At 38.4% G+C, this 24771-nt stretch overlaps 1 protein-coding gene across 1 annotated transcript in view; it reads left to right on the top strand.

The window, feature by feature from the left end:
- ZNF407 (zinc finger protein 407) overlaps positions 1-24771 on the top strand; it is a 430215-nt gene that overhangs the window by 275288 nt on the left and 130156 nt on the right. Inside the window, exon 8 of the mRNA XM_032654303.1 lies at positions 2757-2935. Coding sequence (XP_032510194.1) covers positions 2757-2935 — 179 coding nt within the window. The remainder of the gene's footprint in view (positions 1-2756; positions 2936-24771) is intronic.

The following is a 24771-nucleotide window of genomic DNA, read 5'->3' as shown; positions in this document are numbered from 1 at the left end:
TAATGAAACTATTCAAGTACTAGAACCAAATTCGGGACAATCCTTTTATGACCTCCAAGTAAGGAAGCCATAGGACAAAAGATGAACAAAATAAAACACTTCTGCTTTTCAGAAGATGCTGTAAGCAAAGTCTAAAGGAAACTAAGGAAGAAATATTTGTTACTTTTGTCATAAAGTATCTACCTCCTTTAGGTATAAGAGAATGACTAACAACCCTTAGGAAAAAAACTGATAAAAATATGGAAAAGCAGTACAGAGAAAAGAAAATACATATGACATTTCAATATTCGAAGAAACTTCATTCGTTACAAAAGAAATGCAGATTAAAACTTTTAAAAGTTAAAAATTGAAACCCCAGTGAGCTACCATTTTTCACCCACCAAGCTGGTAAAAATGTGAAAGTTTGGTAACACAACACACTACAGTGGCACGAATGTGCAGAAACAGACTCTCTCAAACGTTGTTGGTGGACGTGTAAATTGCTACAACTCCTCTGGATGGCAGTTGGGCAGCATTTATCAAAATTACAAAAGCATATGCCCATTGCCATTGGAAGCAATTCCACTTGGCATCCTGAGATTTTCTTGGCATCCTGAGAAATGGAAAGTGTTTCACAAGATGATTCATTGCAACCTTGTTTATACTAGCAAATGATTGGAAACAACCTAAATGCTCATGAGTAGAGGGTCAGTTAAATATAATACTCTCTGTCCTTACCATGAAATACTGCCTGGCTATTAACAAAGGAAGGAGAGGAGGCGGAGCAGAGGGAGGGAGTAGGGGAGGGTAGAGGGAGGCATCAGGAAGGACACTCTGCTCTAACATAGTCACGTGGAAACAACATCCCCACGCCTTGTTGTTAGGTGGAAGAAGGTGCTGCTGACACGGGTTATGCCAACAGATTTACATACAAGAAGAGGGGAGAAAAGAAGATACGGTGTGTTTGTGGATTGGAAAAATCATTCTTAATTCTCCCAAAAGATTGATAAGAAGTTAGGGATCCCGGGTCCCTGGTGGAGGTGGGGGTGATCCGGCCCGTGCTGGAGGAGGCTTTACTATATCTGTCTGTCAGTAGACCGTTTGATGTTTGAAATATGTGAAAGTATGTTTCTTCAACTTCAGCGGTGCATTATTTTTTAATAACTGAAATAATATGCATCAAAAGAGGAAAAAATATTCATTAGGATTCTTTTTAAGCTTCCTTCTTATTAGGTTAAATAACATAAATTTAACATGATTTTGTGTTAATAGGCAGTGAGTATGTAGTACTGACATAGTCTTTTGGCGTTCTAGAAGCACTTGTGGTTTATTTTATTAATTTATTATTTTAAAATGCATTGCTTTTGAACTGAATAAAATATTTCCTTTATTACATATTTTTTAAGAAGCCGTAAAATTAGGTCGCATCTCTGGTCCTTTTGCTAATTGCCCAGCCCACGCTTTATATACTTATACACGTATATATGTACATATATGTAAAGCTGCCTCAAATTTTTCAGTGTGTCATATTTCAAAATTTCATTTGAAATGTCCTCGTGATTCAGAATGCCTTCGCCATAAACCCAATGCTTGCGCTCACGGGCCCAGCAAGTCCGGCATGAATCCCTGCTCCCCACGAGGAGCCTGCAGCCTTGCGCTGAGGCATCTAACTTCCCATGGAACTGTCTTGACTACTGTTGCTTCGTGAGTTTTGAGATCAGAAAGTGTGAGTCCTCAACTTAGTTCTTTGTGAGACTGTATTGAGTCTTCTAGGTTCCATGCGTTTCCTTGTGAATTTTAGAATCAGCATTTCAATTTCTATAAGAAATCCAGCTGAAATCCATTTCAATTTGGGGAGTATTGCCATCTTAATAATATTAAGTCTTCCAGTCTGTGAGCATGGGACTCTCTTTAGAAATCAATGTCCAACTGAAGACATATTCAGTCACCCACTCTTAGTGATTGTATGCCCGCTCGGTTTAACTGCTGTTAATTGGACGCGGTCTGGGGGCACAGTTGCAGTGCCTGTGCTGAGAGGGCTGGGAGCAGGCGGTGAACAGTTTGCCTCATGAGCAGTTCCCTGTGCCCAGGGCTCTGGTCATTTCAGGCCTTGCATTTCTGCGTCTGCAGGAAAGCAGTGGGAGAGGAGCCTATTTTCAGGGACAATTTGGTGGGAAATATACAGACCCTCAGTTGTATTTATTCAGTCCATCCCTCTTCAAAACCTACACCGGTACAGGAGCCTCACTGGAACTTCGCACATTGCCCAACTGTGGGCTGAGGGGCTGTTTCCAGCTACTTTTCTATCGTCAGACTATCTTAGAGCCTTGCTTAGAAGCAGCTCACTTGACAGGTCTAAAAGTCAAGGCATCTTTTTTTCCTTAATGCTCCAATTTCAGTGGAGGTGACAGGGCTTGCCTTTGTATCAGTACTCCGTGGTGCAAGGTGTGTTCTCGGGATTAAGGAAACTCCTTCACTGCCCTCAAGTGGTACCAGAATAATTTGATATTAAAGTGATAGAACTTGGGACTTTGTGTTTCCAGTTCTGCATAGAAATGAATTGCTCAGGTAAAAGCCAACCTAGAAATTAGCACCAAGGTTATAAAAGCTCCCAGCCTCATATGATTCATGTTAACTCTTACAGAGCACAACACTTACAGCATACATAGCACCTGACACCTGTGAGGTCTGCATGAGTGGTCACTGCCATCATGATCTGTGGTCTCATGTTATTGATTTGACCTTAATTCCGTTTACTTTTCTTTCTTCCTTGGTAGGTCAAACTGTGCTGAAAATATCCGCAAGCACATTCTACACACGGGCAAACATGAAGGGGTCAAGATGTACAACTGCCCCAAGTGTGACTATGGAACCAACGTCCCTGTGGAGTTTCGAAACCACTTGAAAGAGCAGCACCCTGACATCGAAAACCCTGACCTGGCCTACTTGCACGCAGGTAAGAAACGAAAGCTATTACGTGAAATGCTCACTCGTCACGATAGTTACTAGGCTGTTCGTGTATTACCAGCCTTTATTTAAATGTGGTAGCATGTGTGATAGTATCTGCTTCAAGACTTATAAAAAAGAACACTTGGTCTTATCCCCCTCAACTATAAAAACAGGTCTTTTCAATTATATTTCATCAAGAGCAAATATGACGAAATAATCATCGCAGGACAGCAGAGTTATTAATGGCAAATACTCAAAACGCGGTTGAGCTGAGACAGTAGTAGTTGTTTGAGCTTCGTATTTTGGCTAATTGATAAGGTTTTTAATTTTTTTTCCAAAAATGTTTGTGATTTAAAATGTTATGCCTGCCCTGTCCCTTGTACCACGGTTTTCCAGTAGACACCTGGAAAGGGGAAGAATGTGACTGAGGAGAGCAGGAGAACCTGGATGGGGTAACAGAGTGCCACACGTGTCCCCAAAACTAGGAGGGACCGTGCTACGGGTTTCAGGGAACGTTGGTGATGGCAGAGGCTGCTGAGATCACTCTGGCCTTGTTGGACTGGCCGTCAGATGCTGTGGGAGGATCAGATATGCAGCACCAACTGCAGGGTTAAGCACACTGACCCCTGGAGCCCAGCCTTTTGTTTAGTGAACAAGGGGGCCTTGAGTGCAGAGTTCTTCCGTGCAGAGTAGCCGGGTGATGGATGGTGAGTATGGGACCTGTCGGAAGAGGTAGTCCCCTGCAGGACATTTGCCGGAAGTTCCAACTGTAGCCCAAACAGGACTTTATTTAAATAATGCCAGGGGATCCAGGGGATGTTTAAAGCAGGTGCTTTGGGAGCAATTGGAGCTGTATTTAAACTGTCCTCCCCATCCTGGCCGTGTGGGTTACAGGCAGGCTCATCTCATCACCTTAGATTTCTCGTACGTAAATCGATGTGGTGGGATCTATTTAAAGGGTTATTGTGAGAATTTAAAAAGATCTGGTCTATGAAGCTCTTAGCACAGTACTCTCGTGCCGAGAATGATCAGTGCAAAGGACTGTGGGTGTTGGTGCTGATGCTGGCGAAGTGACACTAGTGTTTGAAAGTTGTGTGAAATCCCACCCCAGATGCAAGGCTGCCTTTGCAAAATATGTAAATGACATTGGTAATGTAATGTCTACAGTGAAAGAAACAGGACTTGTTGAGTAATGTGAGGTAGAATAATAGTCCTAATCCATTTGACACTGAATGTAAGGTTATTATTTGTTTTCTGCTGTTGTGTTCTCAAATTTCTCTGTTTATACTCATCAGATTGACTCTTTAAAGTCATGGTAAAACATCTGACTTAGTAATCTCTGTTGTACCCACGTCTGTTTTTGAAAAAGAAAAACGGGGGTCAGTATTCTTTGTATTTTGGTGAGGTTGTTACTGAAAAGGTTTTGAACTAGACAGTTTATCAGCTTTAGTTCACAAAAACAGATAAAGTCAAATTGAAGTATCTTCTGGCCATGAGTACCTACGGATTCTTTATTAATATGAGTGCATGACAATGCAGATGTCAGAAATATTGCCTAAAAGCTAGTGCTTCAAGAAATGGCCAAGCAAAGTGATCTAAACTGATGGTAGGTTGTCAGCAAAGTGCCATTTTCAAGGTAGTTTCACTATTTCAGCTTCTCAAGATGTAATATTGACGCATTCTGTCTCTCTCTTCCATTGCACCAATCAGACATTAAAAGTAGGTTATTTTCCTAAAATAAGGTGTCTCTAGCTCTTAAATGAAGTAAACAGCAAAGAAAGGGAGAGGAAGCTAATTGCAGACCAAAGAAACACATTCCTTTTGTTGTCCTGCACAGAAAGGACAGGCTCTTCGCTTCGCCACTGCTGCTCGAGTGATGCTGAGAGTTCTGTTTTGAGATATCATTTGTATAGAATCTTTTTTAGAAAAATTATCCTGTTTCCTTGTGTGTGTGTGCAGTGCTCTTGTGCATTGGATCCTAGTTTTCTGTTTGTATTTTTATGATTCTTCTGGAACCTTTTTCTATCTAAATCACAGTAGCATTCCTCAGTATTTTGACAGACGAAATCCACGTGGTGCGTGTGGGGTGTCACTTGTTTATTCCCCCCGTGCAAGGCAAGATCGCTCCTCAGTAATATATTTGCTTTGATAAACTTAGCTCCGCTAAGAGAAAACTTTAAAACGGCGAAGTTCTTAGGTTGACTCTTTGACCTTGTAATTCTGAGTCAACTGTAATACCTTCATGGATGTGTGGAACGCGCCTTCCTCCACGTGAAGTGAGATGTTGACGCGGGCGCTGGCCGCGCTTCCTTCCACGCTCTCCGGTAGAGGAAATAGGCAGCACAGTGGATGAATCCCTGATGCACGGTACTGTGCAGGGTCAGGAGGTGGACTGAAGTCTTCAGAGTGGTTTATGGCCCAGACCTGACGGTGACTTGCCAGCAGCCTTCTCTGCTGTCAACACTATGCATGTGTTGAGAAACCTGTAATCAAAAATTCAGTGACGCATATGAAGCAGTTCTTTTAAACTACCCCAGAACAAATAAACACATTCACTCTGGATCTGACTTGCTCTCCCATGTAGATCAAACATCTGATGGTCTCATGAGAAGGAAAATGTTAAACAACAGCAACAGAAAAGACTGTAAATAATGTCATTTGGGGTATCTTAAATTTTAGTTAACATGATATTTGGAAATGTCTATGTTAAAATAAGGTATTTAATTTTTTTTGTTTTTGGAAAACAGTTCTGAGAAAGTGGTTTTCCTGCAGTTGTGCTTCCCCTGGGGGCCCTGCAGTGAGGTCCGTGCCCTCTCTGAGGTCCCTCCTCACTGTAGCATCCCGTGTTTCTGTGTGCATGGCCTTCAGGGCAGGCTGGGTTTTAACTTCAGCTCTCATTTCCCTGTTGAATGACTTTGGAAACCCTGTTTTAACTCTGTGGGTCTCAGTCTTCCCCTCTGTAAGCTGGGGATAGTGATGCCTACAGCACAGTTTTCATATGATCTAACCAAGATGGTACAATATGTAAACTGTTTGACGTGATAATACTTAGCACCCATCGTTGCCCAGTGTTCTTCTCTGTTGGCTTCCGTTGATGATCCATTGTCTTCTTTCTCAATTGTTGTTGGGAGCTAGAAGAATGACTTTGATACCATTTTCCGTTTCATACTCCTGAGAATTAAAGGCTATATGTGAGCTTTAATTTTGGTTGTAGCTTTTGTTGGAAAACAAGATACAAGTGGTCATTTATTTTTTTTTAATAAAAGTGGATTATTTAGAAATGCAGTATTTGATTTCCAGGCATTTGGGGATTTTCTAATTATCTTTTTGTTAACTACTGAAATAGTAATGTAAATTGATTTCTAGCTTACATCTACTGTGCTTACAGAACATAGTCTGAATTATTTTAATCCTTCAGAATCTGTTTATACTTTCTTTATGCCCAGCATGTGGTGAGTTTTGGTAAATGTTTGAGACGTACTAGAAATATCGGTGTTGTTTGGTGCTGTATTCTGTGTTTCCTGTATGTCACTTACCTCATTTCTTTACTGTATTGCTCAGATTGTCTGTACTCTTACTGATTTTTTTTATGCTAACTCTATCACTATGGTAAGAGAGGTATATTAAAGTTGCCCACTATGATTATGGATTTGTCTGTTTTTCTGTTAATTTTGGCTTTACATGTTTTAAAGATAAATCACTGGATACTTGGAACTTTAGGTTTGTTTTATACATGTGCACACCTAAGATAAAAAATATTTAATTCTCTTATAATTATGAAATGTTCCTTTTTATCTGTAGTAATACTTCTTGCCATCATTCTGTGTTTTATATTGTATAGCTATACCAGCTGCCTTATAAACAGCATATAGCTGCATTTTGTTTCTTTTATCTGCAGTGACAACTTTAATCTTTTACTTGAAATAGTCCTTTACTTTATTATTTATACTTGATAATTGATGTACTCATCATAGTCAAAACCCCAAACTACTCGAATGTCCATCAAGTAGAAAGGTTGCATATTTACCTAATGGAATACTCTACAGCAATGAGAACGATTGAACTACAGCTAAAGCGACAATATGAATAAGTCTCATGATCATGTCATTGGATGAAGTTAAGCCAAACAAGAAGGAGTATATTCTGTATTATTTCATTCTTTATTAAATATAAAAGCAGCCAAGACTAATCTGTGGTGTAGAGACCAGTCCCTGGGATGAGGAGAGGCGGTGCTGGTTCTCCTTCTTATCCCTGATGTTGGGACGCGGTTGTGTTCAGTTGGGGAAAATTCCTCAAGCTCTTCTCTGAGTTGTACCCTTTTCTGTAGGTACTTCTCTTTTTTTTTTTTTTTTTTTTTTGCGGTACGCGGGCCTCTCACTGCCGTGGCCTCTCCCGTTGCAGAGCACAGGCTCCGGATGCGCAGGCTCAGCGGCCATGGCTCATGGGCCCAGCCGCTCCGTGGCATGTGGGATCTTCCCGGACTGGGGCACGAACCCGTATCCCCTGCATCGGCAGGCGGACTCTCAACCACTGCGCCACCAGGGAAGCCCAGTACTTCTCTTTTTAAAAGGACAGGATTCCCTTGACCCCTAAACTTCCAAAGAGGTTCATTTAGGTCCACTCTGGATCTAATATGATGGGATTATGCAGTCACATTAGTCCTGCAAAACTGATGACAGATTGCAAGTGGCCAGAATCTTTTCTGTCATTGTACATTACACTTGTTCTCTATTACGTGAAATCCGTTTCATCTCAAAAGTGATCTTTATTTGAGCTTCATAGTTTTAGCAGTTGTATTTCTCCCATCTCTCTTATCCACGAATAAGCTTGGTGTTCATTCACTACACCTTGAGAAAGAAGTACACACACTTTATGTGTGCAATACGGGTGACCTTCAATTGGACTTGGGTGGTAATATCTCAGAATACTTTAAAAACAACCTGAAGATTGAGATGGAGAGGGCCAAGGAGAGAGTGGAGGGGGTGTGCCAGGGCTCTGCTGCTTGTGACTATGAAGAAGATGTTTTTTCTCACGAACTCCAAGAGACAGACTCCACGTTGTGCCTCCACGGCTCAAATTGAAGCTATGCTCCCTGCACCTGCACAGATGCGCCCGGAGGGCCCAGGCATGGAGTGGCCACTTTCCCGCAGGATGAGCACTGCGTGGAGACTAGGAGGTTGGCTTAGTTTTTCCGTATTCTCATCTGAGAAGCTGGGACTTTAAATGTAGTAAATGTTTCTGCCTTTTCCAAAGGTAATAATCAAATAGTGTTCTCTTATCAGGGGAAATTAAGCATTAAGTGATGGGACGGTATTTTTCCTAATTTCCTTAATTTTTCTACTGTCATATTTTTTATCATATTTGTATTGATATGATTTTCATTAGTTCTTATATATATCAGTACTTAATCATTTACAATATACATTAGATTATTGCCTGTGCAGGATGATAGCACATGAATCTATCAAACCCTCTTCACAGATTAGAATTTTTTATTCTCCTATAAGATAGTCATTTTTTAAATTCTTTATGACATGTATTATTTAACTTCATTCCATAGCATTTCTCTTACCCAGTTATAAGAATGTGAAAGTTTGACTCTTATCCAAATTCCAAATCCTTTTTCTTTCTAATGGTTACCAGTTCAGTACCATTTAAACTATATTTAACTGATTCCTTAATTCTATCCAAGTGCATCACTTTATACTTAGGCAGATTAAGTTTCACATTCCACCTCTGAGCCCATTTGCTTAATCTATCACGGTTAAGATAAAACAGCTGTATAGCCTTTTGTATCTTAACCATTCCCTCTCATTTAGTGATATATTCAAATTTTGTACTATAAAAGGTTTTCTTCATCATTAATTAAAAACATTAGTGTTCTGATATATAGAGAGCCTTGTAGAACACAGTCTTTTCCCAAATTCTTTGGCCCTCTATTTCTAACCCCATTACTTTCATCCCCTTTTGTTAGTTGGGTGCCCTGACACATGTCATGACATTTTGTACAATAATTCATTTTATGAAAAGGTCCAAAAATCTCAGAAAATCCTGACAGTTTCTCATTGGTTCTCCCTTACATAAACCAATTATTACTTCAACTTAAAAAGGAACGAAATTTTTTCTGACATGATTGCCTTTGGTAAATCCATGCTGACTCACTCCTATTAAATTGTACTTCTCCAAATGTATTATTAAGCTCATCCATAAGTATCATCTCAAATTTATTTCCTAATATAGATGTTAGACTTACAGCTCTATAATTTTCAGCCTCTCCCCTCTTTCTTTTTAACCTTCAGACTAGAGTCCTTGTTTTCCAGTCTCCTGATACTTCACCACTTAACAAAAGACTTCCTAAAATAATTAATAGCTCAACAATTTGATTCTTTAACCTCAGACATCATCCATGGGTTAATTTACTATTTTTCTTAACTGCTGCTAAATGTCTTTGTTTCTTTCAAAGCCCTATCTACATAGTCTGGTGCCTTCTGTCCATCATGGCGCAGCAGACTAGGTATTTTGCTCATTGGCCTCTCTCTCCGCTCTCTCTCACTCTCACTCCTGTTGGAATTCCTAAGTTTAGGACTATCTTACATTCTTTGTAGTCAATGGGTGAATAATGTCAAAGCACTATTTTTCCATCAGTCTCCTTTTTTTCAGTAATATAATCGCTCTCCCGGATGGTCTCATTTGTGTTTGTGTGTCAGTAAATGTGCTGTTTACTGGTGAGTTAAGCTGACTCTGAACTCATCGCCATTTCTCTTTTATTGAGTAATATACTGATATAGGTTTTTTCAAAACTTTCTAATTAACATTCTTAAATATTTTAAAATTTAATCTCCTGAAGAATAAGTATGTTCCCTCTAACATGTCTTCAGTATATGTCTAAAAACTTCCTTTATCTACTTAACATTGTGGAGTAGGCTTAAGGAAATATTTGCCCCGTGTGTCTCTCTGGCCCACTTTCTGCCATTTCCTTCCCACAGTCCTCCAAACTGTAATATGTATGGCTTCCTATTTTAGATGGTTAGTATGGGGAACTAAAGAACTCTATTATTTTGCACGTTTTGTCTTTTTAATTACAAAGAAAGAAAGAGGAAGGGTAGTAATAGTGTCTGTGCTGAACTTTTCATTAGGCCATTAAATCTTCAAAGCAAAATTCTTTGGTAGGTGTTATTCCCAATTTAATGATTTAAAAAAAGAACCTTCAAGAGGTTAACTTGCTGATTGAAGTCCAAGTCTGTTTGTCTTCAAGAGTTTTCCAATTATATAACCCTACATATCCAGGAGCTTTAAAAAAAAAAAAAAAAACTCCCTGTTTGGGAAAAGCATTAGGAACTTGTGGAGAAATCAGCGACTTGTAGAAGGTGGCTGCTGTCATCGGCCGATGCTGGCCTTCAGCTGCAGCATTTCCAGCCTCCAGCCGACCCTGCTCACTTCAGACCGGTCCCCACAACCTGAATTGGCTCTGGCCAGTCCATCCTGTTACTGTTTGTTTGTCCTGAAGGCAGTGGTCTCTGTATACTGACAGACTCCCTCGGTTTGTCTCAAGTCTGAAGTCAAGGGGAGATTCTGTCAAGGACTGAACAAGGACCTCTGTTCAGTCCTGAATGGCGGGTTTTTCCTCCAGTTCCAGGGTTTGTTCCTACACTTGGTCCTCCTAAGTGTATAGTTATACCACTCCTTAGATTGTCTAGTTGGTGAATATATCGTGCAGTGTTAAATACATTGCACCCTTAAAGCTGTTTGCCCATTTTGTCTTTATTTCAAAAATCTGAACAAATGGCTAGCATATACTTGAACTCTTGGTGATATTTAAATGTTAATAAAATAGTATACCCCCCCCAAAAAAATCAGCATCTATGGGTTAATGAAATTCTTATCATGGAAGCCTTCATATTGAGTTTTAAGACATCAGATAATCTGAAAACGTGTACTAGGAAGTAGCATGGTATAATATAATTAAAAAAAAAAAAAAACACTAGGGTAAATGTTTTCACAGTTGTACTTCTACTGCCTGGTACAGAATTTGGAGGATGGATGGATGGGTGGATGGGTGGAGTCAAATGAACTAGGTTTTAGTGTCCTGACTTTATTGCCATTGAGATGTGTGACTTTAAGCAAGTCTCTCAACCTTCTACATCTGTATTCTCAGCTGCAAAATGACTAACAATGTTTAGCCTTTCCTTTGAATATGAGGTTCAAATTAACTAATACATATGAACGAGCTTTGAAAGTTATCATTGATATTGAGATTTTCTGTAGAAATAAAGGTATTGGGCTTTTTTATTGCTGTTTTAATACTAAGAAAGTAGTAGGAGAGGACAGGAATGTATTTTGCATTTATTTTAAGTTGTTATTGAGAGTAATGAGTCTCATAACTATATATGTGTGTATATGTTTTATGTGTGTAATACATATATTAGCATGTCAGTCTGAGCATATATCCAAAGTTAGGGCTAGAAAAGGTCTATATAAAACTTTTTTTTCAGAGTAGAAACTTATTATTTGAATTATTTTTATTCTTTGTATGTTGCGTACTATATTTTTAAAACGAATATGATCTTGAAATAATGTGCTTTCTAGTGTATATTTTAATGTTCTGTGAAGTCCTTAATGGCATTCACAACATTTAAAATAAAGTCAGTGTACACAAGTAAAATACGGCTTTTGTTAGTAATACCTAATAGAATTCACTGAAAATATCTCAAATTCATGTAAATCCATTTAGTTAATCATTTTTGATGGATCTCAAGCCTTGAGAGCTCTCAGTCTCATCCCCTAACTACATAATCTTAAAGGGAAGTTTTAAAGTGATGTTTAAATTTTTTTTCCAGAAAAAAAGAACTCTATCCTTTTCTTTCTTGGGTGGCCTCGCTAAGTGTAATTAGCCTGTGTAATTCAGAGCCTCGTTGAAACTGTCTTTTAGGCTGCTTTCCTCGCTGCCACAGGTTATACAGGCACATACAGTATGGTTACCTCATCAGCAGGCAAAGTTGTGATCTTATCCCCCCTGACAACTTCATTTATCAAAATTTTAAGGGAAAAAACATTGTGGAAAGTTATAGTAGGGGCAGTATAATTTTATCAGGTGATTGATGTGGCTTTTATTTTTATATAGACCTTTTATCATGTGATTAATTGAATATAATTTATATATTTTAAAAATTTACACACTTTCCCAGACGTATCATGACCCCAACTAAAATGCAGTTTTATATGAGGAAACAAGGTAGGTGGTGACAGGTCCTACTGCCGATGCTGCAGCACAGGTGGCTGTCTCCAGCAAAGGCATTTAGTGAAGAATAGCATCACAAGTTGTTCAAGTTATGAGGAAAGTTGAGGTATCTTGTTTAATTAGCTTTGAAGTTTAGTTCTGAAGATATAAAAATGCATATTATTATTCATTTGCAATTTCACTTATTTCTATTTTTAGCAAGCAAAATTACCATTTAGCAAATTTTCCTTGTTTTAAGTTTTTATTTTGAAAACACTTGCAGAAAAGTTGGAAAAATAGCACAGAGAGTTCCCATATATCCTTTACCCAGCTCCCCCAAATGTTAGCATTATATATAACCAAAACCAGACTTTAGCATTAGCACAGTACTGTTTTCTAAATTATATTCTTTATTCAGATTTCACCGGGTTTTCCATTCTGCTGTTTTTCTTTTCCAGAATTCAGCTCAGAAACCAACATGCCCTTCTGTTGTTGTGTCTCCTTGATCTTCTCCAGTCCGTGGCAGTTTTTCCGTCTTTCATTGTCTTATGTGACCTTGACATTTGTAAAGAATATGGATTAGTTATTTTGTAGAATGTTCTTTATTTTGCATTAGTCTGATGTTTACTCATGACTCAGTTGAGGACTTTTAAAGAATTTCTCAGAATAGATGTGGAGTGTATCAGGGGTACGGTAGGGCAGATGATGTAACCTGGACCAGTTGAGTAAGATGGTGTCTCTGTATTTCTCCACTACAAGCTTACTATTTCCCCTTTTTAATTAATACATATCTCAGGGGAGATACATTCAGATTATGCCAATAGCCTGTTTCTCCTTAAGCGTTTAACCACTAATTTTGACATTCATTAGTGGATCTTGACTGCAAACAAGATCTGTGGAGTTCTAATGGTCATTTTCTCTCTTCCCCGTTCCTTCTACATTTAATTGGAATTTTTCTTTAAGGAATATCTGTCCCTTCTCTTCCAATTATTTTTATTCTATTAATTTTTACCAGCATGAACTTATTTTACTCTGTGGCTTATAATTCTATTATATCACTGTTACTTATTTTCTTGCTCACAGTTCTTCAGCTTTGGCCATTGCAAGCTCTTTCAGGTGGACTCCTGTGCCCTTTGATGTGCCCTCAGGCTTTTATGAGCATCTGTTTACTTTCTGGCACCAAAATGTGATCCACGTTCATCTGGTGGTTTTCCCTCCCCTGGTGGTAAAATCCGCCTCTCTTTCAGGAGCCTTAGTTCCTTTTATTGGTATTTAGAAATCATGATATGTATGCTGTATGTATTCATTGCTTGTGTGCACCCTTTGCTTTTTGGCCTTCTCAACAGACAGAACTAGGAAACGGCTGTGTGTATACTAACCCCTGCATCCCCATAAATATACCTTGTTTTATTTGTCCAAAACATCAATTATCTCAGCTATAAAATCCTCAAAAGGAAGCATATGAACAAATCTTTGTGACCTTTCGTTAAGCAATGCTTTCTTGATTATGACACCAAAAACATGGGAAATAAAAGAAAAAAATAGATGAGTTGGACTTTACCAAATTAAAAAAAATTTTGTGCCTCAAAGTACACCGTCAAGAAGTTGAAAGGAAAACCTATAAAATGGGGGGAAAATTGCAAATCTATCTGATAATGGACTTGTATTCAGAATACATAAAGAACGCTTATAATTCAACAATATCAAGGCAAGTACCCTGATTAAAAAATGGGCAAAGGATCTGAATAGCTGTTCCTCCAAACAATATATATATATAAATGACCAGTAAACACACGAAAAGATACTCAACATCATTACTTGTTGGGGAAATGCAAATCAAAACCACAGTGATGGGCCTTAAATGAATACCACATTTACTCTTCTTGGCAATTACGAATAGAGGGGCTACGAACATTCACATGTAGATTTCTGTGCGAATGTAAGGTTTCATTTCTCTTGAGTAAATAAACACCTGGAAATGAGATACCTGGATGATATGGTACATATATATTCAACTTCTAAAGAAAACCGTTGAACTGTTTTCCAAAGTGTCTACACATTTTATATTCCCACCACGCTGTTTGAGAGTTACCCTTGCCCCACGTCTTTGTGAGCACTTGTTATTGTCAGTTTTGCTTACGTCATTCTAATAGGAGTTCAGTGGGATTTCATGGTTTCAGTTTGCATTTGATTCCTAATGATGTTGATTATCAGTGCTTATTTGCCTTCTTTATATTTTCTTTGATGAAGTATCTTTTGAAATATTTGCCCCTTTTTCCCTTGGATTATTGTTTTAAGAATTTTTTTTTATGTTTCTCTCCTTTTTATTAATTTTTCAATAAATTGTTATACATATATGTATATATGTAGATTAAGGTATAAAACATGTCCATCACCCTAGAAATTCCTTATTCCTAATACCAGTGCCCCATTTCCCCAGAGGTAACCATCATTCTGAATTCTGTCACTATAGATTAATTTTGACTATCCTTTATTCACATAAATGTAATTGCATAGTATATGTGCTTTTTTTTTTTAAACATTTTTATTGGAGTATAGTTGCTTTACAATGGTGTGTTAGTTTCTGATTTATAACAAAGTGAATCAGTTATATATATACATATATCCGCATATCTCTTCCCTCTTGCGTCTCCCTCCCTCCCATCCTCCCTATCCCACCCTTCTAGCTGGTCACAAAGCACCGAGCTGATCTCTCTGAGCTATACAGCTGCTTCCCACTAGCTATCTATTTTACATTTGGTAGTGTATATATGTCCATATATACACTACCACTCTCTCACTTTGTCGCAGCTTACCCTGCCCCCTCCCCGTGTCCTCAAGTCCATTCTCTAGTAGGTCTGCGTCTTTATTCCTGTCTTGCCCCTAGGTTCTTCATGATCTTTTTTTTTTTCTTTTTAGATTCCATATATGTGTGTTAGCATATGGTATTTGTTTTTCTCTTTCTGACTTCATTCTGTATGACAGACTCTAGGGCCATCCACCTCACTACAAATAACTCAATTTCATTTCTTTTTATGGCTGAGTAATATTCCATTGTATATATGTGCCACATCTTCTTTATCCATTCATCTGTGGATGGACACTTAGGTTGCTTCCGTGTCCTGGCTATTGTAAATAGAGCTGCAGTGGACATTGTGGTACATGACTCTTTCTGAATTATGGTTTTCTCAGGGTAAATGCCCAGTAGTGGGATTGCTGGGTCGTATGGTAATTCTATTTTTAGTTTTTTAAAGAACCTCCATACTGTTCTCCATAGTGGCTGTATCAACTTACATTCCCACCAACAGTGTATGAGGATTCCCTTTTCTCCACACCCTCTCCAGCATTTATTGTTTGTAGATTTTTTGATTATGGCCATTCTGACCGGTGTGAGATGATATCACATTGTAGTTTTGATTTCCCTAATGATTAATAATATTGAGCATTCTTTCATGTGTTTGTTGGGAATCCATATATCTTCTTTGGAGAAATGTCTGTTTAGGCCTTCTGCCCATTTTTGGATTGGGTTGTTTGTTTTTTTGATATTGAGCTGCATGAGCTGCTTGTAAATTTTGGAGATTACTCCTTTGTCTGTTGCTGCATTTGCAAATATTTTCTTCCATTCTGAGGGTTGTCTTTTTCTCTTGTTTATGGTTTCCTTTGCTGTGCAAAAGCTTTGAAGTTTCATGAGGTCCCATTTCTTTATTTTTGTTTTTATTTGCATTTCTCTAGGAGGTGGGTCAAAAAGGATCTTGCTGTGATTTATGTCATAGAGTGTTCTGCCTTTGTTTTCCTCTAAGAGTTTGATAGTTCCTGACATTTTGGTCTTTAAGTCTTTGAGCTTATTTTTGTGTATGGTGTTAGGGAGTGATCTAATCTCATACTTTTACATATACCTGTTCAGTTTTCCCAGCACCACTTATTGAAGAGGCTGTCCTTTCTCCACTGTATATTCTTGCCTCCTTTCAACATAAGGTGACCATATGTGCATGGGTTTATCTCTGGGCTTTCTATCCTGTTCCACTGATCTATATTTCTGTTTTTGTGCCAGTACCATACTGTCTTGATTACTGTAGCTTTGTAGTGTAGTCTGAAGTCAGGGAGCCTGATTCCTCCAGCTCCGTTTTTCGTTCTCAAGGTTGCTTTGGCTATTCGGGGTCTCTTGTGTTTCCACACAAATTGTGAAATTTTTTCTTCTAGTTCTGTGAAGAATGCCAGTGGTAGTTTGATAGGGATTGCATTGAATCTGTAGATTGCTTTGCGTAGTATAGTCATTTTTACAAGGTTGATTCTTCCAACCCAAGAACACGGTATATCTCTCCATCTATTTGTATCATCTTTAATTTCTTTCATCAGTGTCTTATAATTTTCAGCATACAGGTCTTTTGTCTCCTTAGGTAGGTTTATTCCTAGATATTTTATTCTTTTTTTTGCAATGGTAAATGGGAGTGTTTTCTTAATTTCAGTTTCAGATTTTTCATCATTAGTGTATAGGAATGCCAGAGATTTCTGTACATTAATTTTGTGTCCTGCTACTTTACCAAATTCATTGATTAGCTCTGGTAGTTTTCTGGTAGCATCTTTAGGATTCTCTGTGTATAGTATCATGGCATCTGCAAACAGTGACAGCTTTACTTGTTCTTTTCTGATTTGGATTCCTTTTATTTCTTTTTCTTCTCTGACTGCTGTGGCTAAAACTTCCAAAACTATGTCGAATAAGAGTGGTGAGAGTGGGCAACCTTGTCTTGTTCCTGATCTTAGTGGAAATGGTTTCAGTTTTTCACCATTGAGGATGATGTTGGATGTCAGTTTGTCATATATGGCCTTTATTATGTTGAGGTAAGTTTCCTCTATGCCTACTTTCTGGAGGGTTTTTATCATAAATGGGTGTTGAATTTTGTCGAAAGCTTTCCCTGCATGTATTGAGATGATCATATGGTTTTTCTCTTTCAATTTGTTATGTGGTGTATCCCATTGATTGACTGGCGTATATTAAGAATCCTTGCATCCCTGGGAAAAACCCTACTTGATCATGGTGTATGATCCTCTTAACGTGCTGTTGGATTCTGTTTGTGCTAGTATTTTGTTGAGGATTTTTGCATCTATGTTCATCAGTGATATTGGCCTGTAGTTTTCTTTCTTTGTGACATCCTTGTCTGGTTTTGGTATCAGGGTGATGGTGGCCTCGTAGAATGAGTTTGGGAGTGTTCCTCCCTCTGCTATATTTTGGAAGAGTTTGAGAAGGATAGGTGTTAGCTCTTCTCTAAATGTTTGATAGAATTCGCCCTTGAGTCCACCTGGTCCTGGGCTTTTGTTTGTTGGAAGATTTTTAATCACAGTTTCAATTTCAGTGCTTGTGATTCGTCTGTTCATATTTTCTATTTCTTCCTGGTTCAGTCTCAGAAGGTTGTGCATTTCTAAGAATTTGTCCATTTCTTTCAGGTTTTCCATTTTATTGGCATAGAGTTGCTTGTAGTAATCTCTCATGAGCCTTTGTACTTCTGCAGTGCCAGTTGTTACTTTCCCTTTTTCATTTCTAATTCTATTGAGATGAGTCTTGTCCCTTTTTTTCTTGATGAGTCTGGCTAGTGGTTTATCAATTTTGTTTATCTTCTCAAAGAACCAGCTTTTTGTTTTATTGATCTTTGCTATCATTTCCTTCATTTCTTTTTCATTTATTTCTGATCTGATGTTTATGATTTCTCTCCTTCTGCTAACTGTGGGGATTTCTTGTTCTTCTTTCTCTAATTGTTTTAGGTGCAAGGTTAGGTTGTTTATTTGAGATGTTTCTTGTTTCTTAAGGTAGGATTGTATTGCTATAAACTTCCCCCTTAGAACTGCTCTTGCTGCATCCCATAGGTTTTGGGTCGTCGTGTTTTCATTGTCATTTGTTTCTAGGTATTTTTTCATTTCCTCTTTGATTTCTTCAGTGATCTGTTGGTTATTAAGTAGTGTATTGTTTAGCCTCCATGTGTTTGTATTTTTTTACAGATTTTTTCCTGTAATTGATATCTAGTCTCATAGCGTTGTGGTCAGAAAGGATGCTTGATATGATTTCAGTTTTCTTAAATTTACCAAGGCTTGATTTGTGACCCAAGATATGATCTGTCCTGGAGAATGTTCCATGAGCACTTGAAAAGAAAGTGTATTTTGTTGTTTTTGGGTGGAATGTTCTATAAATATCAATTAAGTCCATCTTGTTTAATGTATCATTTAAAGCTTGCGTTTCCTTATTTATTTTCATTTTGGATGATCTGTCCATTGGTGAAAGTGGGGTGTTAAAGTCCCCTACTATAAATGTGTTACTGTCGATTTCCCCTTTTATGGCTGTTAGTATTTTCCTTGTGTATTGAGGTGCTCCTGTGTTGGGTGCATAAATATTTACAATTGTTATATCTTCTTCTTGGATAGATCCCTTGATCATTATGTAGTGTCCTCCTTCATCTCTTCCAATAGTCTTTATTTTAAAGTCTATTTTGTCTGATATGAGAATTGCTACTCCAGCTTTCTTTTGGTTTCCATTTGCATGGAATATCTTTTTTCCATCCCCTTACTTCCAGTCTGTATGTGTCTGTAGGTCTGAAGTGGGTCTCTTGTAGACAGCATATATATGTGTCTTGTTTTTGTATCCATTCAGCCAGTCTGTGTCTTTTGGTGGGAGCATTTAGTCCATTTACATTTAAGGTAATTATCGATATGTATGTTCCTATTCCCATTTTCTTAATTGTTTTGGGTTCGTTATTGTAGGTCTTTTCCTTCTCTTGTGTTTCTTGCTTAGAGAAGTTCCTTTAGCATTTGTTGTAAAACTGGTTTGGTGGTGCTGAACTCTCTCAGCTTTTGCGTGTCTGTGAAGGTTTTAATTTCTCCATGAAATCTGAATGAGATCCTTGCTGGGTAGAGTAATCTTGGTTGCAGGTTTTTCTCCTTCATCACTTTAAATATGTCCTGCCAGTCCCTTCTGGCTTGCAGAGTTTCTGCTAAAAGATCAGCTGTTAACCTTATGGGGATTCCCTTGTGTAGTGTTTGTTGTTTTTTCCTCACTGCTTTTAATATGTTTTCTTTGTATTTAATTTCTGATAGTTTGATTAATATGTGTCTTGGTATGTTTCCCCTTGGATGTACCCTGTTTGTTTGGGACTCTCTGTGCTTCCTGGACTTGATTAACTATTTCCTTTCCCATATTAGGGAAATTTTCAACTATAATCTCTTCAAATATTTTCTCAGTCACTTTCTTTTTCTCTTCTTCTTCTGGGACCCCTATAATTCAAATTTTGGTACGTTTAATATTGTCTCAGAGGTCTCTGAGACTGTTCTCAATTCTTTTCATTCTTTTTTCTTTATTCTGCTCTGCGGTAGTTATTTCCACTGTTTTATCTTCCAGGTCACTTATCCGTTCTTCTGCCTCAGTTATTCTGCTATTGATTCCATCTGGAGAATTTTTAATTTCATTTATTTTGTTGTTCATGATTGTTTGTTTGCTCTTTAGTTCTAGGTCCTTGTTAAACATTTCTTGTATTTTCTCCATTCTAGTTCCACGATTTTGGATCATCTTTACTATCATTATTCTGAATTATTTTTCAGGTAGACTGCCTATTTCCTCTTCATTTGTTAGATCTGGTGGGTTTTTACCTTGCTGTTTCATCTGCTGTGTGTTTCTCTGTCTTCTCATTTTGCTTATCTTACCTCCTCAATTTAGGATGATTCGTTGTGTATTCAGGTATTCCACAGATGCAGGGTACATCAAGTGGATGGTGGAGATTTAATCCGCTGCTCCTGAGGCTGCTGGGAGAGATATCTCTTTCTCTTCCTTGTTTGCACAGCTCCCGGGGCTCAGCTTTGGATTTGGACCTGCCTCTGCGTGTAGGTCGCCGGAGGGCGTCTGTTATTTGCCCAGACAGGACGGGGTTAAAGGAGCTGCTGATTCGGGGGCTCTGGCTCACTCAGGCCGCGGGGAGGGAGGGGCACACAGTGCAGGGCGGGCCTGCGGCGGCAGAGGCCGTGCATGACATTGCACCAGCCTGAGGCGCGCCGTGCGTTCTCCTGGAGGAGTTGACCCTGGATTCCGGGAACGTGGCAGTGGCAGACTGTACAGGCTCCCCGGTGGGGCAGTGTGGATAGATAGTGACCTGTGCTCGCACACAGGCTTCTTAGTGGCGGCAGCAGCAGCCTTAGCGTCTCATGCCCATCTCTGGGGTCCGCACTGATAGCCACGGCTGGCGCCTGTCTCTGGATCCTCTTTAAGCGGTGCTCTGAATCCCCTCTCCTCGTGCAGCCCCAGACAATGGTCTCTTGCCTCTTAGACGGTTCCAGACTTTTTCCCGGACTCCCTCCCGGCTATCCGTGGCGCACTAGCCCCCTTTAGGCTGTGTTCACACCTCCAACCCCAGTCCTCTCCCGGCGCTCTGACCTCTGAAGCCTGAGCCTCAGCTCTCAGCCCCGCCCGCCCTGGCGGGTGAGCAGACAAGCCTCTGGGGCTGGTGAGTGCTGGTCCGCACCGATCCTCTGTGCGGGAATCTCTTCGCTTTGCCCTCTGCACCCCTGTGGCTGCACTCTCCTCCGTGGCTCCTAGGCTTCCCCCCTGCCCACCCCCGTCTCTGCCAGTGAAGGGGCTTCTAGTGTGTGGAAACCTTTCCTACTTCACAGCTCCCTCCCACTGGTGCAGGTCCCGTCCTATTCTTTTGTCTCTGTTTATTCTTTTTTTCTTTTGCCCTACCCAGGTACGTGGGGAGTTTTTACCTTTTGGGAGGTCTGAGGTCTTCTGTCAGCATTCAGTAGGTGTTCTTTAGGAGTTGTTCCACGTGTAGATGTATTTCTGATGCATTTGTGGGGAGGAAGGTGATCTCCACGTCTTTACTCTTCCGCCATCTTGAAGCTCCTCAGTGTGTTTTAAGAATTTTAATATATTTTTGATATGAGACCTTTGGCAGATATATGTCAAATACTTTGTCTGAGGTGGTGACTTTTTTTTTTTTCTCTTAGCAGTGTCTTTCATAGAGCAAAAGTTTTTAATATTCATGAAGTCCAGCTTATTAGTGTTTTTCCTTTATGGTTTATACTTTTGTTACAGTATTTGAAAACTATTTTCCTAACTCAGGTTACCAAGATTAACTCCTGTATTTTCTTCTAGAAGCTTTATGCTTTTACATTTTATATTTAGATCTATGATCTATTTTGAGTCCAATTCTCTGTAACATGAGGTATAGGTTAGTTCTTTTTTTGGTATATAGGTATCATTTTTTTGAACAATATTTGGTGAAAACAATAACTTTTCACTGTAGAACTGCCTTTGCACTTTTGTTAAATCAGTTGGCAATGTTTCTTTGCATCCATCTCTTTCCTCTCTATTACCATAGCAGTTTCTAAAATTAAGCCTACATTGGTTTAAAATTTTATCCTTAAGTTCCCATAATTGGGTCCATGTGTTTTCCTTCAGTTTTATGTACCCCATCTCTTCATTGCTCTGTAATGTAATATTAACTCATTGAGAATCTGTCTGATTGTTCACTGTCTTGTCCTGCTCCTGAATGACTTCCTGAGGAGAGCTTCCCATACCTGATAATTGTTACAACCAATCATTCAAAACTCTTATGAACAAATAAAATGAGATATGCATATTTATATTCAGAATATAGTGACCAGAAATTCTTATTTCTTAATCTTTTATATTGATAAATAAGAAAAGGCTTTCACTTTTTCCTTATAATGTGATTCTTCTCTGGTTAGCTTTGCCATCATTTTAAATAGTACTCACCAATTTTGTATTTTGAATTCCTCATAATTTTCTTACTAGCTAAGAAATCCACTTTTAAAGAATTTGCTCTATCACCACACACTCATTAAGATGACATCTATCAAAAAAAGAAAGAAAGAAAAGAAAAGAACAAGTATTGGCAAGACTGTAGAGAAATTGAAATCCTTATGCACTGTTGGTGAGAATATAAAATGGCACAGCTGCTATGGAAACAGTATAGTGGTTCCTCAAAAAATTTAAAGTAGAACTACCATATGATCCAACATTTCCACTGCTGGGTATATATCCAAAAGAAATGAAAGCAGATCTCAAGGTATTTGTACACCCACATTCATAGCAACATTATTCACAATAGCCAAAAGGTAGAAATAACCCAAATGTCTTTTAATGAATGAATAGATAAGGAAAATGTGATTCATGCATACAATGGAATATTATTCAGCCTTAAAAAGGAAGGAAATTCTGACACAGGCTACAACATGGATGAACCTTGAGGACATTATGCTCAGTGAAATAAGCCTGTCATAAAAGACAAATACTGTAGGGTAGCACTTATATGAGGTCCCTAGAGTAGTCATACTCATAGATACAAGAATTAGAATGGTCGTTGCCAGGGGCTGGGGGACAGGAGGATGGGAGATGATGTTTTAGTAGGTACAGAGTTTCACTTTTGGAATATGAAAAATTCTGGAGATCAATTGTACGGCAATGTGAATATACTTAATACTACTGAACTGTGCACTTAAAAATGGCTAACATGGGCTTCCCTGGTAGCGCAGTGGTTGAGAGTCCGCCTGCCGATGCAGAAGACACGGGTTCCTGCCCCGGTCCGGGAAGATCCCACATGCCGCGGAGTGGCTGGGCCCGTGAGCCATGGCCGCTGAGCCTGCACGTCCGGAGCCTGTGCTCTGCAACGGGAGAGGCCACAACAGTGAGAGGCCCGCGTACCGCAAAAAAAAAAAAAAAAAAAAAAAAAAAAAATGGCTAACATGGTAAATTGTATATTATGTGTATTTTACCAAAGTTAAAAAATTTTTAATTGCAAATATAAAAAACCCCAGTTACCCTTATCTTGTATATTTTGTGCACATATCCATATTGGAAAATTTTAAATAGGTATCTCTGTTGGTGAGGGGTCATTAGAGAAGGAAGTTGATTGGGATGGAGAAAATGAAAATTGGGAAGTTAATACAGAAATTATACTAATGGGCTTGACACTGTAAAATTAAGTAGACCAAAAAGATGTTTTATGATATGTGCTAATGAGCATTTGAAATTTTGTAAATGATTGAATAAATTTGCAAAGTTTATTTATTCAGGAAAAATATGAAGGAGCAAAATATTTTAGCTTATAGACATGCTTGTACTTTCTTATTTTTTCCATTTTTTTCTATATCTAAGTAAGATTAAAAACACTTAAATACATTCTTTTAATAGATGAAATTCCATCATAATAAAGTAGTCACTTAAATCACCTAATAGCTTTTGTTGCAGCAGAATATAGCATAGGCCCATCTAGATAAAATAGTGGTTTTGATGGCTGGTCTAGATCCTTCTTAAAACGCTCTGCTCAGACAGTTCACTCTTGTCACAGCTATTAGTGCCATTTGTGAGTAGCATGTCAGTGTGATTGGCAGAGGCATTCTTTCATCTTGTGAAAAATCATAATTTTAATGCATGCTTAAAATAAAAACCTAGCATAAGTGACTTCCTGTTTATAAAGGAAAAGGCAAGACTCCTTTGCAATTAGTATAAATTATTAACATTACATTGAATATAAAATTTAATTTTCTTCTTTTGGGGGGAGAGAACTCTTCTTGGGGGAACTGCCTTTCAGGATTTCCTCCACATTGGTTGTCTGGCTCACTAAGTTAGAATGAATGATAACACCAGTTTCTTTCTAGATGTTGGCAAGGACAGATTTGGATGCTGTTGGCTTAAATAGAATCTGTATCTCAAAGTAATGGAATAGATCCTTTTGCATCTTGAAGTAGGGTTTATGTCAGTTAATCTCTTTTAGTGATAAATGTCTTGGAGTGATTAAATAAGTTAATATTTGTAAAGTACTTAAAGTAGTGCCTGGCGTATGTTAAGTGCTCTATAAGTATTTAATTAATAAAATATTGAATTGAAATTACTCTATGCCTTCTAGGTTCTTTTTAATTGTGCCAGTAGGTGTTGCTCTTGAGTGATAAGAATAGATATTCTGAGTTGTATTTTATATGAACAGAGTGACCTGCATCGCTTGCATATTCATGTTTATATATCCTGTCCTATCCTTTGATTAGAAACAAAGAGTGTTTCTAATAAATAGATTTTTGCTTTAAAGACTTGGTTGGTGTAAAATGACAGGACATGAAAATGCCCAGTTAGTTCTCTTGAAATTTTAGAATACTGTTTGGTGGTATTACAGTTAGTTTCTCTTAAAGTTTATTATTTTCTTTAAAATATTCCATCCTCATGACATTTCCCACTTACCACCCAGTTAAGTATCATATTTTAACATTCTTTATCTTAGTAACGAAGCATTTGTTGACTCTATTGACATTTTTATAGAGCATCCAGTCTACACTGAACTAGGGTATTTCTTGGGTGGTTTACAAATAACCCATGGATAGGATTAGGTTTGTCAGATTAACCTTGATATTCAGACAGAGCAAGCTTCATGTTTCAGTGAGGGACAGAATAGGTGCCAGATGTGGTCCCTCTTGTGCACATTTAATTATAATGTTATTTAATGACTTGTAAGTGCTCTTGCTATTAAAACGAGTGTTGGAAATAGTGTTTGCTACAGGGGTGGAAAGGTGGCTGTAAGTTTTGCAACTCAAGTGTCAACAAAGATGATTTATCTGAAGTGCAAGAAGGCAAGCTGAAG

The sequence above is a fragment of the Phocoena sinus genome, chromosome 14, assembly GCF_008692025.1.
Source record: "Phocoena sinus isolate mPhoSin1 chromosome 14, mPhoSin1.pri, whole genome shotgun sequence".
In the NCBI taxonomy this organism is placed as follows: domain Eukaryota; kingdom Metazoa; phylum Chordata; class Mammalia; order Artiodactyla; family Phocoenidae; genus Phocoena; species Phocoena sinus.
Note: the sequence above shows the minus strand (reverse complement) of the source record. Positions and strands in the feature narration are given on the sequence as shown.